General features: G+C 42.6%; 1 protein-coding gene across 4 annotated transcripts in view; it reads left to right on the forward strand.

Moving 5' to 3' along the window:
- The window catches only part of CDKAL1 (CDKAL1 threonylcarbamoyladenosine tRNA methylthiotransferase), a 1,068,031-nt gene that overhangs the window by 988,996 nt on the left and 60,157 nt on the right, over positions 1-18,878 (forward strand). For all 4 annotated transcript variants that reach the window (XM_073566117.1, XM_073566115.1, XM_073566114.1 and 1 more), the window contains exons 14-15: positions 1,899-1,982; positions 9,942-10,106. In XM_073566117.1, coding sequence (XP_073422218.1) covers positions 1,899-1,982; positions 9,942-10,106 — 249 coding nt within the window. The remainder of the gene's footprint in view (positions 1-1,898; positions 1,983-9,941; positions 10,107-18,878) is intronic.

Consider the following 18,878-nt stretch of genomic DNA (forward strand, 5'->3'; position numbering starts at 1 on the left):
AAAAAACAGAGAGAGAGATTGAGATTCTGTGTCAGAATGGGTTTTGGGGTTAAATTTCATGAAAGGAAATTCTTCCGGGCATGCTCAGTTTAAAGAAACGGAATCCGTCAACTGATGCCGTCATGTGACGGACGGGGATGGATCCATCGCCCATAGGCGTGACGGACGGGGACGGATCCATCGCCCATAGGCGTCCATTCTACCAGACGACGGACGGGGACTGATCTGTCACCGTCCGCCTTTTCGACGCAGACGAAAAACGTTCCTATTGACGTTCCCAAATTTTATGACTGATCCGCCACATGACTAATGCAATGGAAGGCCATCCGTTAAAATCCGCCGCCAATACAAGTCTATGGGGAAAAAACGGATCCGCCAGGCAAATCCGTCAGATCCGTTTTTTTCCCCAAACGGCGGATTGTGACTGATGCATGAAAATGGAAGTGTGAAACAGGCCTTATCCAGGGATTCAGTTATAAAGGATGAGCTTTTTATACTCTTTATATACTGGTCACAACAACTGATTGGGTCAATTCCCACCTATATGTCCATTATAGCAAATAATTGCTCAGCTATCTTTATACTTGATGGATTTTCATTCAAACTGCATAAAAATGGTGCAGTACTTCATAAATCTATCATGTTCTGTAGGCATGGCAATCAATCGCTGTATGAAGAATGCATTGTGGTGGTCTTTGCTGGGCCACAGGCCTAAAATATATGGCCAGCAGGTTAAACCTAATTGGCTGTAAAGCCAAGATGGTGGCGTAACTGAAAGTACTGGGGCCTCAGAGACGTACCTGAGTCTGCCACCTAACAGGCCACAACTTCACGTTGCGCAGCATGGGACACGTTATCCACTTTCAGTGTGTTACATGTTCATTGAGGTAGTTTTTATAGCATGATCAGTAAGGAGTTGGCATAATATATTGGGCCCGATTTCATTTACGGCTTATTTTTTTCCTAGTTTTTCACCTGATTTTAATTTGTGCCTGATTCTTTTAATTTAATGTTTATTTTATGTGTTCATCTGCTTTCTTTTTTTTATGTTTGTTATTGCGGACAGGCAAAAGTTTGGTGGAAACGTAATACAGTCTCAAACAAAACCTATATCTATCTGCAGGCTAATAGCGTTGTCCGATGAGACAAGTTCCCTTTAACAATTAATTACTCTGTTCTCATGAAAGTATATCCTTTTATAATTTGTTTTTTTTTCTTTCACAAATCAGTAATATAACAGGTGATAGGAAAGTTTGTAATATATCTTAGAAAAGCATGCATCTTTCTTCACTTTCCAGACAACTGATCTCCTTCCCGCTGACTCCTGCACTGGAGTCATTTATTCTGGAATCACTGCTAAATTCTGACTTCATTGAAGGCAGATTATGCACTCACTGAATGATCTGGTTACAGGTGCTGCTCATAGAAGTCTATGAAGTCATGGGAGGAGGAAGCAGCTTCTAATACTTGTTCAGTATCACACTAGTGCTGGTCTCACATCTACACCACTTATTATACCTGTTCATCATACTGATGCTGCTTTTGAATAAAACTAAATTTGCGCCTTGATTCCCCCCCCTCCCCCCAAAAAAAATAAATAAATGGTCTCATGCATAAACTGCTGCTTTGAGTTTAAGGGGAGGAGATCTCTTTCTTCTCTATGTTGTGGACGAAGCATAGTAGCAGCTATTCACCCATTTTGGAGCTGAGCTTGGAAACAACTGAAAATTAGACATCGTGCTTGCAGAGGGGAAAACTTGGAAAAGAAAGTCAATGTACATGTCACATATTTGCCAGATATTGTATTATTCCTAAACTACACTCATGTAGATTATTATAAAAAGAAAACATTTCAATGAAAGATATACCGTACATTAATTTTTTTGTTTGTTTTACAGATTGGTCAAAGGCAGCAAGTTTTAGTAACTGAGGAATCATTTGACCTTCAATACTATGTTGCGCATAATCGTCATTATGAACAGGTAAGTAATGAACTATAGATAGAATAGACATGTACTGTCATCACAACCCATCCATCTAACATACTGAAACATCAAGAATTGTAGTTTCTTCTTCATGCAAACCACAAGCGCTTACCTCTGACCTTAAAGCAGCACTCCCATCAAAGTTATTATTTTCTTAATATATTGCAATCATCATATTATATAGCACTGTGCACTTACAATTGCTCATTTTGCCTTTCTACCCAGCTAATTGTTCTCTTTACTTTGTGTAGAAACAGGAAGTCTCTTGTCCCTGTATTTACCATTATCCTCTTCAACTCCTGACCAAGGTGCTACTTCTCCCCCCTACCAGGGATTTTTGCAGTGACTCATGCAGAGAAAACTGACCTCCTGTTTCTACATAGAGCTTAGAAGAATTCAGCTAGTCAGTTTTAATCACGTGATGTCATAGATCTAATGGAAAAGAGAAGAATTAGCTGGGTAGAAATGCAAATAAACAATTGTAAGTAGACAGTGCTATATAATGTGATTGCAATATATGAAGAGAATAACATTTTTGATGTGAGCGCTTCTTTAAAGTGAAACAGAGAAAAGGAGTTCACATGAAAGAGTTTGAGATTTGTTAGATCCAAATATAAGTTGACATATACTGTATTTTTTTAAATATAAGACGCACTTTTTTCATCCAAAAATGTAGAGGAAAATGAGGCGTGCATTTTACAGTTTGAATGTACCAGCTCTGGCTGTGGTGAGAAGGCGGGGGAGTGGCAGCGGCCGGACAGCGGGTCACAGAGGCAGGAGTCAGTGGCTGAAGCTAACTCCTGTGCCCTCTGTTAAAGAGAAATGAATAGTTAATACATTCCACATCCATGGGAGTGGAGAGCAGTGAATATTCATTTCTCTTTAATAGCGGGCACGCTGTTAGCCGCAGCAACCGACTTCCTGCAGCTGCCGGGCGTTCGCTTGTGCTCGCTACTTAAGGGAATAAATATTCACTGCTCTCCACTCCCATAGGCGTGGAATGCATTGAATATTCATTTCCTTTAGTAGCTGGCGCATTTGAAAGCCTGGCAGCTGCTGGAAGCCAGTGGCTTTGGCTAACACTATGCTCACTATTAAAGAGCAATGGACACTCACTGCTCTCCATGCACATAGTCCCTGTGTGGGGAGCAGTGAGTATTCTGGCAGCTGATCTTGGCTTGTAAGCAAGTACGTATGCCCCTGTCATGCGCTGCTTACAAGCATAAATCAGCTGCTGGCATTTGAGCAGGACGCTGCGAGGGAGTGCAGGAAGATAAGTATAATGGTTTGGTTTTTTTTAATGTTTTTCCGATGGGGCCTGTGCATACCAGTATGGGAGCCAATCATTCCAGGATAAGGATTGGGCCATGCATACCAGGATAGGGATGAGGGGGCTGTGCATACCAGGATAGGGATGAGAGGTCTGTGCATACCAGGATGGGAGGATGGGGATGAGGAGGTCATGCATACCAGGATAGGGATGAGGGGGCCGTGCATACCAGGATGTGCGGAACATATATACCAGGATAGTGGATATTAGTACAGAATTGAACAAATTTTTGCTTCAATTTTTTTTCTAATTTCCACCTTTAAAACTTAGGTGTGTCTTATAGTCCGAAAAATACGGTAAGCGATGTTGGTGGATTCTCATAGTATCGCTGGTCTTGCTTCTCTAGCTTATAATGGTAAATGACAGTGAAGAGCAAACCAGTATAAAACAACACAGCACTTAAAGGGTAAAGCAGTCTGTCCCAATTAAAGATACAGAAAGTGCCATCTAAATTAGATTTTCTTGCTAACTGCAAATAAGCTTTATAACAGTTGCTGCCAGCCTCTGTGAATGTTTGCAGATGTAGACGATTCCTTTTGTTTTTACGACTACAAAGTTCTTGATTTGCCTAAAAAAAAATGTACCGTAGTTGGAATTGAGACTTGATACAGTTTTGCATTTGGAATCTTATATGTACGATATTTCAAAAGGAAGTTAATATTGCTACCTATTTTATATGTGAGTTGTTTTATATTGTATTTATTCAAGCTTATTCTTCCTGCCTTGTTCACTGTTTTTATGGTACCTGTGCATCCTACTCATCTAGCATATGTAACAATGTTCCACACTTGCATATGTCTCTGTTAGCTGTGACTGTAAAATATAATGTATGCAGTGCTGGAAGGTTCTATTCCCTTTATTACAGTTTATTACACATTTTGCTTCATGTTGCAGCCTTGTTAACAACACTTTACGTGTTTCCTTGTTTGTACTATGCGTATGCAGAAGGAGTTTTAAATGAAATCCTAATTACACTAATTTTTACCGTCTGCTTTTCATAAGACAATGGTAATTTGAAATACACTTTTAATTACATCTATTAAATGCTATATTACATTACAATCCTGGAAACCTTGCATCGTTTACTGATAACACTATATATTTAAGAAAGGCAAAACTGCCTCTGAAAGCTGCTGTATGGACTAATATTTAAAGGAGCAGTCACTTTTTTATGCATCCTGTAGTGCATTTTTCTGAAGGCCTGGGCAGGTAAACATCTCTACCTTCATTCTGCTGTAGTCATGAATTTTTGGAGGATTTTTATTCCTTTTATTGTTGCTTTGTTTAGTGTTAAAACTCGCAAGTGTGGGGACCCTTGACGCGGGTTGCGAGCTTGTATATCTTGGCCAAAATATTGACTAATACCTCACATATTTTTTATGTGTTTTTTGCACCTTTTTTCAGGGTGAAGCCAGGCCCATTTGATCTTGTAAACTGTGATGTCTGTTCACGTGGGATGCATTTAGATGGTGCTGGGCAGCCCGCCTGGTCTAATAGTATGGGCGTCACTATTAGGCTGTTAACCTGGATGCCGTGCATTGCTATTGTGTGAACAGAGCCACATACAAGTCTTTTTTGTGCAACAGTATACTGGGCAGCCACCCCCCTCCATTGATTGGTAGGCCGTGAGTGGTTGTTTCTTTAGTATTCTTGCACCTGTGTTACCACCATCTTAACAACATGGGTCTGCTGTATCCTGTAGTGCATTTGTCTGAAGGCCTGGGCAGGTAAACATCTCTGCCTTCTTTCTGCTGTATTCATAAACCCCGCCTTCCTCAGTGCATCCAGTACAGCCTGGACCTTCTGCAGATGACTTTCCCAATCTGTGCTGAATATTGCAACATCGTCCAGGTAAAATGGAGCATACTTTTTGTGAGGGGCTAAGATCCGGTCCATGGCCCTCTGGAAGGTAGCTGGGGCTCCTTGCAGCCCACATGACATTCTGGTATATTGGAAGCAACCATCACTTGTTGAAACGGCCGTTTTTTCCTTGGCACTTTGAGAGAGGAGGATTTGCCAGTAACCTTTTGTCAGGTCCAGTGGTGATGTATATGGCTGAACCTAGCCTCTCAATGAGTTAATCACCACGGTTCATCAGATACACGTTAAATTTACATACCTCATTTAGTTTCCTGTAGTCATTGCAGAAGCGACACTTTTCATCAGGCTTGGCACAAGGACAATGGGGTTGCACCAGCCGCTCTTTGACGCCATAGCTCAACATTCTCCTAACCTACTTCAAAATCACCTCACGGCGAGGATTCTTTACAGCTTTTGGTTCACGCGCACATGTGGTTTTGTCAAGATTTCATGTTCAACAACCTGCGTACATCCTGGCAGTTCCAAAAACAGGTTCCAGTTCAGCTGAAGCAGCTCTCGGTACTGTTGTTTCTGGGCCAGTGACAGTGTCTCTGCCTCTGTGACTTCCTTGGCCTCAGGATTGGCGTCCAGGCACGTAGCTTCCACCAGTTCCCTGTCTCGCCATAGTTTAAATAGATTAATTTGGTACACTTTGCATCGCTTTCTTCTCTCTGGCTGGTGGACCTTGTAGATGATATCAATCAGCTTTTCGACCATCTCGTATGGCACCTTCCACTTGGCCAGAAATTTACTTTCGCCCATGAGGATCAACACCAACACTCGGTCTCTAGAGCTAAACTGTCTCCGCCTCGCCGATTGATTGTGGACCCTTACCTGGGCTTCTTGTTCTTGAGGGAGGCTCTCCTTCAAAATCAGCATCACCCTTGCGATCCTGTTCTGCATCTGAGCCACTTGCTCGATGATACTTTGGTGGAGTGAAACCTCTGATTCCCAGGTATCCTTCGCAAAATTCAGAAGTCCCCAAGGGTGCTCTCCGTATAACAACTCGAGCAGCGAGAACCCCATAGAGGCTTGTAGCACTTCCCTAATAGAGAACAGCAGCTACGGGAGTAGGCAATCCCAATCTCGGTCATCTTTTTCCATGACCTTAAGCATGGACTTCAAGGTCTTATGGAACCTCTCCACCAGGCCATCCGTCTACGGCTGGTACACTGACATCCTGAGTTGTGTAAACTGGCGATCCTTACATAACCTTGGGCATAAACTGCGTTCCTTGGTCCATCAGGATCTCCTTTGGCAGACCCGTCTGGGAGAAAACATGAACTAGTTCTCGGGCTATACTCCTAGCAGAGGAGTTTTTTAGTGATACCGCCCTCGGGTGCCTTGTTGTATAGTCCATGACCACCAGGATATATTGGTGCCCTCTGGCAGACTTAACTATAGTAGCCCGACAAGGTCCATGGCAATCCGGTGAAATGGGACCTCTTTAAAGGGTAACGGCACTAGGGAACTGCGAAAGTGGGAGACAGGAGCAGTTAGGTGACAGGTAGGAAAGGACTGACAATAATTATTAATCTTGTGGTGACACCTGGGCCAGTTGAACCATGGAAATACCCGCTACTGGGTATTGTCCAGATGCCCATCCAAGACATGAGAATGGGCCAGGTCTAGTACCCTACGCCTATAGGGTCCCACTACTAACAGCTACTCTAATACTTTCCCTCTCAGTTTAGTGACCCGATTTTACATATCCTCATTTCCTGTGAAGTATGGAGACCTGGTGTCGGCCTCTGGCCCTTGGGCAACCCCATTTATCACTGTAACAGTCCCATGCCCCTTTTAATGAAAGGTCCATTTTAGCAGTCCCAAAATTCTCCCCAGAAATTCCCAACTCAGGAATATGTGCCTCATGGGTCACTCTCTTGTCCTCTTTGCCAGCAAGGATAGATACACAAGTGGAACTCATCTGCCTCCAACTGTGATGGGGATTCTTCATGTTTGAACTGGCTCCTATCTGAGTAACTTGGCACCACCGCCTTTCACCATAAGTCCCAGAACAAACTAAAATCCTGCCCTATTATTACTGGGTGTAGCAGGTCTTTAACTACTCCAGCCTCATGGCATTTAGTGCCACATTTCATTTTTATAAAACTCTAGCAAGGGGGGTAGTCATTGGCGTCCCCATGAGTACAGTGGACCCTCGCGATTTTTCCAGGGATCCACCAAACTCCCCGGGTCCAAGAGTCCCGACAGCAGTACCCCATTTATTTTCACGGGACATTATTGTGGCCCTCACCAGGCTGATAGTCCACACTGCAGGCTGGGTAAGCATAATACAAACAGCGCCTCCCCTTGCTGCAGTTCATTGGTTCGGCGGACAAAGGACAATGGACGGCTATGTGCCTTGGACCGTGACATCTCCAACAAAATAAATCCTTACCAGCAGCCTTTGGCAAACCCTTTGCGACCACTTGGGACCTAGGACCTCCTCCAGTTGTGGCTCTACTACACTTCTTTTGAAAGTCAAGCTTCTTCTGGGTATATAGTATGGGGATGCAACACCACCTTGTTTCCTTAAGGACATGTTGACCACTTGGTACCTTTCCACTAGGCCAATCAGGTCATCTACATTCCCGGTGTCTTCCTGGACAACCCAGATATGCACCAGCCTAGGAAGGGAGTGAATAAATCTGTTCATAACTCGCTTAACCATCTTGGCTGGGGTAGAGGGCTCCGACTGCAACATTTTGAGGCAGCGAGGGGGTTTGTCACTGCAGTACGCCCAGTAGTGGACCATTTGAGCCCTAACAAACATAGTCACCCCAGAGTGTGTCAGTATTTCAGTTTTTAATTTGGCATATTCCAGTGCATCCTGTAAGGCCAGGTCATAAACTTTTTGGGGCTTACCAGTTAGATAGGGGCCCAGCACTTGTGCCCATTGTCACGGCGGCAGTTTCTACCACTGCCACCCTTTCAAACAGTGTCAAAAATGCCTCAACATCATCTCCTGGGGTCATCTTTTGCATGGCTCATATTTCTGTCTTCCGACCGAACATATGAGTTATCACCTAGACTTGGAGTTGGAGAGCCCACTTTGCCATGAAACATCTCAGTGAGTAAATCAATCCACTGCTGTTGTCGGTGCTTTTACTGTTGGAGCTGTTGCATAAGCAGATAACTTGTCTCCTGTTGAGCTTCCATGAGGTATTCCTCCGTGCTATTTGACTTTGTTTCCTGGCTAACCACTGCCTTCACCCAAGACATGCAGGATATCCACAGCTGTCACATGTGCTCCCTGGGGAAGTTGCCAGCATTCTCCACCACCTGTGGTAGATCGGCTCACTCAGTTGCTCATAGAAGTAAACACCGGAATGCTGTCTCTTTAAATCTTTCGCTGGTTTATTATTATTATTATTATTATTATTATTTATTATTATTTATTATTATTATTATTATTATTATTCGCTGGATATCCTTTGTATTGCATAAACCAGTACAGTACATTCTAGCCTAAAGGGAAAGCAAAACTTCGTTATGGCACAGTTTGTGTTGCTGCTGGGATCCGCCTGCTGAGGAACAAACAACAAAGTTTCAGCTTTCCTTATCATGAAAACAGAGCTCTGGAGCTTTCACCTAAAGACACACCCAACCCTGAATGAGCCAGAAGGCTGTATATTTATCCTCTGGACTCCACCCTGGGGTGGAGATATGATGAACAGTCTCCCACAATGCAGCTTTTCACGCAACCTAGCCTTAAATATGGCCGTTTAACCCTTCTCAGCACTTAGTGTGCTTGAGCGTTTTCCTAGGTTCATATCACTGAAGTGAACAACCTCAGTGATACATATCATCCCTCCAGTACTTTGACAGTGACTTTGTCACAACAGTTAAAAAAACAAAAGCATCTACACAGGAGCTTGGCTGTAAGGGAAGCTGACTTAGCAGTCGGTGCTTGAGTAGCCCCTCATAAGAAGACGTTATTCTAAATTACATTTATTAGGTGTTAATGATGTTACATTCGGGAACAAGAGCTTCAAGATGTGACAAAGCTTTTTTTCCCAACGAATGAGAATGGGCTATTAACGGGGTTGGCCATCTTTTGGCACATTTTTTGTTCTACCTAAATGCATGTTTTTTTTGGGATGACCATTTTGCTTTAACTGTTTTGCTTTTACAACTGATGGATTCTCAGGTAAAGAGGTCGGTCACTTTCTTTTCGTAGTTCCTCACAACCTGGCCAACACTGGCTGCTGGTGGAGGAGAATGTGACAGTACTTGTCCATCAACCACCTTCAATAGGATGGTTTCCCATGTGAGGTGTTTTACATTTGTATGAGGCTGACGAAAAGGCTGACGGACGCTCCTGCACCAGCAGCGATTGTATGGACAGACGTGCTAGTCTGTGTGAGGAAAGCTGCACTGTCTAGATAAAATGGCCAACATCTTTACCTCAGAATCCATCAGTGTGCTCGTTGTAATAGTTTTATTGTAAACTTTGTAACTTTTATCTGGCTTCTCTTAGCTAATTTATGGCCACAGATCTCATTAAAATTGAATATGTTGCGAAACAAAGCTGTAAAAAAAAAAGTGCAAAATGTATAGTAAAACTCAGTTTTTCATAATGAAATCCAATTGGGAAAAAATGATTTGTAGACCAAAGTACATACATTTAAATTTTAGAAATGAATTTTCTTAATGTAGTCATCCTATTTAAAATAGTTATTATTAAAACCTACAAAATCTAAAATTAATCATGCTGGTTACATTTTTCTTCTTTTCTTACATGTTATATTTATCTTCTCAAGGTCCTTGTCCCAAAAGACCAAGCATTCATAGGGAAAATGGTTGAAGTAGAAATTTTTGAAGCAGGAAAGCATTACATGAAAGGAAATCCATTTTCTGAGTCCAAGGTTTACACTCCATCCATCACAAAGCCATTAGAGAAAGGAAAAGTTTCTGGACTGTCTGAGGTGAGTGTGTGTGCTTACCAGGTAATATTCACGGACTTAAAAATGTGATTATATCAGTATAGATTGTAAGGAAATTAACTCACAATAAGAATCACATAGTCAAGGTACGGTTTGACATTTAATACCGAAGAACCATAATGTTTTTGCCACATTAGTATTTGTGGTAATGATTGGAGCCCATCTCATGGCTGGTGTAATTTTATATGCTCTAAAGACCTTCCGAATCATTACTATACCAATACCATGTTGTCACCTGTTTTCTCAAAAAAAAATTTCTGGATGACTTCTCAAAAATGCACTGACAGCAGGCATATTTTATATGAACAGATTGGAAAGCTGATGAGTAATACAGAGCATAAATGATTTAAAGTGAACCTTTCACTAGAACAATCCTATTAACCTGGCGCACAATTACCCCTATGCTGTAGGGAGAAAATTAACTTTATTTCCCCCAGCAGGGTTCGGGTTTCAGTCATGGGGTGGTGCCGATGCAGGTTCAGTCACCTGAGAATACAGAGCTGCGGCTGTAACCGCGCCCCGGCACTGACTGACAGAGCCAGTGTCAGTCAAGGGCAGGGGCACGGTTACTGCCGCCGCTCTGTATACTCAAAGAGGTGACTGAACCGGGGCCACCCCTGTGACTGAATGCGGAGCACTGCCAAGAGGAATTTTCTCTCTGCTGCATTGGTGTAAGTGCAGGCGACGATCAGGTTAATAACTACAATCTAATAAATATGCTATTAACCTGCAGATTAACCCCATATCTGCAGGTTAATAACGTTTTTTTTCTGGTGACAGGCTCCCTTTAAACTGTATTCACACATCTTTTCAGCAGTTATTTCCTGGCTTCTAGCAAGTTGGCTCTCCTCATTGAGTGACCGCTCTGGTGGGTGAATAGAACTGTAGTATTAGTAGAACCATAAAACCCAGTACAAATTCTGCTATAACACATTCAGCTATCCATTATTTGTTCTGAGTCTGTACTGTAGTTATACAAAGAGATAATAAGGCATTTGAAGAAGCATACAGCTCCAGATAGCAAGAAAAGAGAGTGATTAGGAGAGCTGCTGTGAAATCTGCATGGCTGGTGATTTAAAACTGTTCAGAAGGGGGGAATGAGAGGGAGGTATAAGTAGCTAACTGCTGTATATAAATCAATGGTCTGGAGATAGCTGTCTGGGATGTTAAGAGTTAACCCCTTTTCTGGATTGTAACTACTGCACTCTCTTGGCCAGGAACGAAAGGCTGTGCTCCATAGAAACTAGATGAATACTATTAAAGAAAACTTCTCGTTGCAGGAGAATGATAGTAGATAGAAAAAGCAAATCAATTGCAAACTTGCTTATTTTCATGGTATTTAGTCAGTATTTTACATCATTATTTATAAGCCAAAACCAGGAGTGGGTGATAAACAGTAGTGGTGACGTGTTTCTATTATACATTTCCTCTGATTGTTCCACTCCTGGTTCTGACTTACAAATAATGAGGTAAAATACTGACAAAATACTGAATGTGGTCTTAAACTTACCAGCTGCTGCTATCATTTGTTCCCAGCGCCGCTCCGGTCGATCTCCAGCAGTTGTGATCTGCCGGATCCCTGCAGTGTTTGATGGCTGATCCAGAGGTTGCAACTAATTGTAAGTCTATGAGAGGCAGAACGAGACTCTCACATTGAGCCTTTGTGACTGTCACCTCAGACTCGCGACCAGTCAGAAGGCGCTATCACAAGATAGTGGACAGGAGCGGCAGCAGGAAGAGCCGAAGACGGCGGCTGTTAAGTATAAGACTAGGGGCAGTACCTGATTAATAACTAGGGGGAGCCTCACAGTTTGAGAAACATTGGCTCTACTTGACACTGCCATATTAGGCCAATTTCAGGGTATATTCCTGAGGAGCTTTTTTTAGGAGTGTGTAGTACAGGGCCAGATTCAGGTCAGGCAGTGCTCGCTCCAGCCATTGTTATCTCCTTACAGACTTTTGTGTTAGTTGCATAGTTTGGGGGATAATTGTTGAAATCAGTTAACCTCGTATTGATCTTTTTTTTAAGCATTTTTAATTCTACTGATGTATTGTTTAAAATGGTGAATCTTGCCACATTTGTGCCATACCTTTGTCTTTCTGGTTCTACACTTTAGACAAACTAAACTATATATATATACAGCACAGACCAAAAGTTTGGACACCTCATTCAGAGAGTTTTTTCTTTATTTTCATGACTATGAAAATTGGAGATTCACTCTGAAGGCATTAAAACTATGAAATAACACATGTGGAATTATATAATTAACAAAAAAGTGTGAAACAACTGAAAATATGTCTTATATTCTAGGTTCTTCAAAGTAGCCACCTTTTCCTTTGATTACTGCTTTGCACTCTCTTGGCATTCGCTTGATGAGCTTCAAGAGGTAGTCACCTGAAATGGTTTTCACTTCACAGGTGTGCCCCTGTCAGGCTTAATAAGTGGGATTTCTTGCCTTATAAATGGGGTTGTGACCATCAGTTGTGTTGTGCAGAAGTCTGGTGGATACACAGCTGATAGTCCTACTGAATAGACTGTTAGAATTTGTATTATGGCAAGAAAAAAGCAGCTAAGTAAAGAAAAACGAGTGGCCATCATTACTTTAAGAAATGAAGGTCAGTCAGTCTGAAAAATTGGGAAAACTTTGAAAGTGTCCCCAAGTGCAGTGGCAAAAGCCATCAAGCGCTACACAGAAACTGGCTCACATGAGGACCGCCCCAGGAAAGGAAGACCAAGAGTCACCTCTGCTGTGAAGGATAAGTTCATCCGAGTCACCAGCCTCAGAAATTGCAGGTAACAGCAGCTCAAATTAGAGACCAGGTCAATGCCACACAGAGTTCTAGCAGCAGACACATCTCTACAACAACTGTTAAGAGAAGACTTTGTGCAGCAGGCCTTCATGGTAAAATAGCTGCTAGGAAATCACTGCTAAAGACAGGCAACAAGCAGAAGAGACTTGTTTAGGCTAAAGAACACAAGGAATGGACATTAGACCAGTGGAAATCTGTGCTTTGGTCTGATGAGTCCAAATTTGAGATCTTTGGTTCCAACCACCGTGTCTTTGGGCGACGCAGAAAAGGTGAACGGAAGGACTCTACATGGCTGGTTCCCACCGTGAAGCATGGAGGAGGAGGTGTGATGGTGTGGGGTGCTTTGCTGGTGACACTGTTGGGGATTTATTCAAAATTGAAGGCATACTGAACCAGCATGGCTACCACAGCATCTTGCAGCGGCATGCTATTCCATCGGGTTTGCGTTTAGTTGGACCATCATTTATTTTTCAACAGGACAATGACCCCAAACACACCTCCAGGCTGTGTAAGGGCTATTTGACCAAGAAGGAGCGTGATGGGGTGCTACGCCAGATGACCTTGCCTCCACAGTGACCAGACCTGAACCCAATCGAGATGGTTTGGGGTGAGCTGGACTGCAGAGTGATGGCAAAAGGGCCAACAAGTGCTAAGCATCTCTGGGAACTCCTTTAAGACTGTTGGAAGACCATTTCCGGTGACTACCTCTTGAGGCTTATCAAGAGAATGCCAAGAATGTGCAAAGCAGTAATCAAAGCAAAAGGTGGCTACTTTGAAGAACCTAGAATATAAGACATATTTTTAGTTGTTTCACACTTTTTTGTTAGTTATTTAATTCCACATGTGTTAATTCATAGTTTTGATGCCTTCAGAGTGAATCTACGATTTTCATAGTCATGAAAATAAAGAAATCTCTTTGAATGAGAAGGTGTGTCCAAAGTTTTGGTCTGTACTGTGTGTATGTGTATATGTGTGTGTATATATATATATATATATATATATATATAGATAGATAGATAGATAGATATAGTAAGGTAGCGCTGTCATTCAAGTAGGGGATACTCGCTTGGCAGTCAGTAAATCACATCCGGCACAGGTTTTCCGTAAAACAGTCACAGTCCAAGCGGTTTATTTAGGCATCATAAACCATGACCAGCAACATAAAGTTTATATTAACAGCATAGCGTCCATGACAGAGCTTCACTCTGTTATCCCTGTGGTCACACAGGTTGTGCCATGTCCAGCACACAGGCTCTCTTAGCCTCGCAGTTATATCCCATCTCTGGGTTTACCTCTCATGGCTGCTTCACCACGCTGCAGACATCCATTCCCTCCAGGGAACTATCAGGCACGTGCAGCCATTAAACACAGCGTTCACTTGCTGTCAGGAAGACAGCCCCATCCCTCTCAGAAGGGACCTTCCAAAACGGACCAACCAGGTCCCAGCATTTTCTCCATATGACCTACCCAGGCCACCTTATATGGTCCGTAGCCACGCCCACCGGGTCACATGGCTATGACCTCATCACAGGTCCTTCAACCACTCATGCATACTTTACAATAGCGTTCTTAAACACACCCCCTGGGTTGGTTTGTAGGTAACTGGTTCCGCCCGTCTCACCAGCTACCTGGAGACTTCTGCCTGACACATTGGAATGAAAGGTCAGCTCTGCTGATCAGCACATAAGCAAGCCTCCATCCCAAGGCCACCCACATTGAGATACATAACAATCCTTTAGCACCCTGCTCCTGTTACCACTCTGGACAAGGCTATCTGGTCGTCCTGGGACACCCACACAGCGCCCCCTAGCAGACACAGTGGTCACTACACCACAATATATATATATATATGGTGTCGGTGCCATCATACTATATAAAAGGAGCTATGGGGGTCAACATGCTACATATAAGGGACAGTGGAGCCATCATAGTACATATAGGGGGGTGGGTGCCATAATATAGTGTACAAGATGCTGTGGGGCCATCAAACAGTATATAGGGGGGCCATAATATAGTCTACAGGGGGGCAATCTTACAGTATATATCAGGCTTTGGGACCATTATACTGGATATAGTGAGTTGTAGGGCCTATCATACAGTGCTTAGGGAGTTGTTGGGACCATCATACCTTGCATATGTAGCTGTGGAGAGACCATCACACAGTGCATATAGAGCTGTGGAGAGACCATCATACAGTGCATATGGAGCTGTAGAGCCATCATGCAGTGTGTCGGGAGCTGTGGGGACCATCATGCAGTGTGTAGGGAGCTGTGGGACTATCATATAGTATATAGGGGGCCTGTGGGAGTACTCAGGACATTATTTCTTTTAAATGTGTGCATTATTAGTTTTGATTGTGTATTTCAGGGGGCATTATTACTGGTGGGAAGAGACTTTGTTACTTAAAGGGGATACTCAAGGGTATTTGTAGGAATTTTAAAGGAACAGAATTAGAGAGAGAATTTATATGTGCCAAAAAGGCTGTGGGGGTTAAACTAAATGAAGAAAAATTGTTCCGGGCATACTCAGTTTGAAAGAACGGAATCCAGCGACGGATTCCGTTTTTTAACGGACTGCGCCCATAGGCTTCCATTATAGCCAACGACGGACGGCGCAGGATCCGTTGTGATCCGTCTTTTCGACGCAGGCAAAAAACGTTAAAGTCCGTCTTCTCCAGACGACGGACACTGAAATTCTGACGGATCCGTCAAATGACGGATGAAACGGATGGCCATCCATCGGTAATGCAAGTCTATGAGAAAAAAAAAAAGGATTCCGCTAAAAAAACGCAGGTTCCTTTTTTTCTAAAAAGGTTGGATTTCGACTGACGTCAAAAGACTGAAGTGTGAAAGAGACCTTAGTGTATTATAAATTTCATACGAGCATATCTAGTTTATTAATTGCCAGGTAGCACCGTGGGGGCTTTATTACTTTCTATGGGAAGCTATTATTTTTATAGGCCCCCTCTATCTGGCAGGTTGTGTTTGTAGCATTAATTTATGGAGGGGTAATCATAGATTTGACATAATGTTTGAAGTATTGGGGTCACTGCTCCACACTGGAAGAGCAGGCAGCATGGGGAGGCTGCGCAGGTTGGGAATAGATGGGGACGATGCTGGAAATTTGAGAAGCCGAAAGTGTTTTTGCTGTAATCTGTGCGGCCGAGTCCTGGCTGGAAAAGGTCGTGATGTCTGTGTGGGTTAAATGAAAAATTCGAGAAAAGAAAATTATTCCACCAGAAAGAACGTCATCTGTAAGTCCCTATACTGTATATATTCTGTAGAATAATCTCCGTAGTATTGTTGGCAGGAGTGGTGTCTACCACTAGATGACGTGGTCACCATATGGCGATAATATCGTTTTTTTCAATATCCTGCTTTTTTTTTTATTTAGTAACCGCTTAATACATTACAGTCATGCAGTGGTAGATATATGGTGGTATTATTGGTCTTTGTAAAGTGTGTTTTATGTAGCGGCAATGGTCATATTGTAATATGTGCTGTAGTCACTGTGTAGTGATGATAGTAGTGAGCATTGTGTAGCAGTATTATTTTTGCCTTGCATAGTAGTAGTAATGGTAATATTCATCTTTGTATGGTGTATTTTAGATTAGCAACAGTGGTATACTGTAAGTATACATGTATAGATGCTCTTTTAAGTGGCGGGGAGGTTGTTTGGGGAAACACGTACTTTGGGGCTTGGGCCCCTGATCTTTTAGGACCCTAGCAATGCCCCTGGTAAGATACAAGATAGATAGGAGAGCAGAATCTCCTGTTTGGTTTTTTTTTTTTCTTCTTTGTGTCTATTGGAGACTAGAAGCTAGTCTCTGTACCTTCTGGTGAAACCGAACAACTGGATATACAAAGGGTAAAATAATTTAAAAAAAAAATTAAAAAAATAAAATGCAGGATACAAGTATTATAATAGAACTAGATGTGGGCCCGATGCTATCGCATCGGGAGGGCAGTGTGTGTGTGGGGTGTATGTCCCGCTGCTGCCTGCCCACTCACCTCCGTGCAGTCAGAGTCGGCAGGAAAGACGGTGGTTTGTGGCCTGTGCTGCAGATGGGGTGTGGCGCCACCAGAGGACGTCCGCACCCTATCTCCAGCACAGGTCGCAACCCGCGGTCTTTCCTGCCGACTCTGACTGCACGGAGGTGAGTGGGCAGGCAGCAGCGGGATCCGGCGTGGGGTCCCGGCGGTGTCCCGCTGGTGGTACTGCGGAAGGGCCTGGTACCACCAGCGGGTGCCATATTGGAATACCCATCACTTGGGTATTCCAGTATGGCGGTTGGCGTACTTCCGGTGCAGTGGATTGTGGAATTCGAGGACATCCAGATGGTAGTGGATGACGGACGCTTTTAGGTTAGTATATAATAGAAGATCTAGTATTATTATTTATATACGTAGCTATTTTTGTACTTTGCCCAGATTTTACAGGACCTTTCCATGCTCTCACCAGTGTATGTGCTCCAGTACCTACATTCTGTATGGCTAAAGCATGTAATCTGCAGCTTCAGGTTGGAATGGCTGGCTGCTTACATTCACAGCTTCATCCTAAATTTGCATCTCTTGAAGGGTGCTTATAAAACTCCTGGCAATATACAGTCTAGACAGCAGCTTCTTTCTAGTGACATATACATATACTGTAAGCACTTTCTGCTTTTAACGATGCTGATGTTTTCCCTGGAGGAAACACTATGAATACTGGTTTACTTTTTATACCGAGAGTGTGAATAGCATTGAGATTTTCTTTTTATTTAACATTTCCAAAGGTGAGCAGAAAGGGTTACGCTTCAGATGTTTGCTGCCATGTCTATAAATGTGTAAATGAGTTTGTGCCCATCCTGAAGCCGCTCTACTCAGCGCCGGCGTCTGAAGCCTAGCAATGTGCTTTTGCAATATTTACTTTTTTGCTATCGTCTGGATTGCTGTAGGATAAATGAAACTAGAGAATGCACAGGAAAAAAATAGCAATTTATAATTCATAGAGCAAGGTGCAAAGCACTGTGGGTAAAATTTTACCTTGACAATTGATTAATACTGTTCAGGAGGCGAAACGCAAAGAGGAAGAAAAACTTTCTGTTCCTGAAAATAAAGATATTGGGGAAAAATTAAATAAAAAAAAATATATATATATAATATATATAAACCAAAAAAAACCGGAAAAGCAAAAAGTGGTGCAGGTATAAGTGCCTGCCCACAGGTTGTGACCCTTCAACCTATGGTATATAAAACAAGCGCTCAATAGCAAATTAATTTAAAAAAAATTGGTGCCTTTATTGGCCTATGTGACAAGTGGCAACATTTCGGCTGATGAGTGTCAAATATGAGTATACATGTATTCAGCGTATATATAATAACAGTTGAGTAAATGGACCCTGGTCAGGTGGCCACATCGGTCCATAGCTGCCAGACCAGAGCCCCGTGAACCTCCTACTACCCGTCAGAATCCCCAGCGCCTCTTCTGATTAGTAGGTTTGATAATGTCATTACATTGATATATGATGCTGCGCTGGGTTTCAGCAGGTAGTAGGCCGTTTCACATCTGGTAGCCACTGAAGAAGGATCCTGCGAAACTTTTTGTTGAACTCTAATATTTATCATATTTTTTAGAAATTGCATTGCAATGTTCCACAATGCCAATCAGCCATTTTCCTTGAATTTTGAACTAAAAGGCTCTGAACACCTTCCCAACCAGTAATTATTTATCTTTTCTTGCTCCAGGACATCTAAAATGTAAGAATGAATTAATTTTGCACATAGTTTTGATGACATTTTTGCTACCTTTATGTATGTTCCCCTCATATACAGATTGTGTCTCCATGGTAACAGACTACAAACAAACATTTTGTAGTCTGATCCTGTGGTCATATCGCTATAAATGTGTCTTCCTAACAAATCTTCCGTAGGTTAGCAAGAAGAAGAGGGCAGGTTAAAGGCG

This window comes from Dendrobates tinctorius, unplaced genomic scaffold (genome assembly GCF_039654945.1).
Source record: "Dendrobates tinctorius isolate UK_male_01 unplaced genomic scaffold, ASM3965494v1 ptg000004l, whole genome shotgun sequence".
NCBI lineage: Eukaryota > Metazoa > Chordata > Amphibia > Anura > Dendrobatidae > Dendrobates > Dendrobates tinctorius.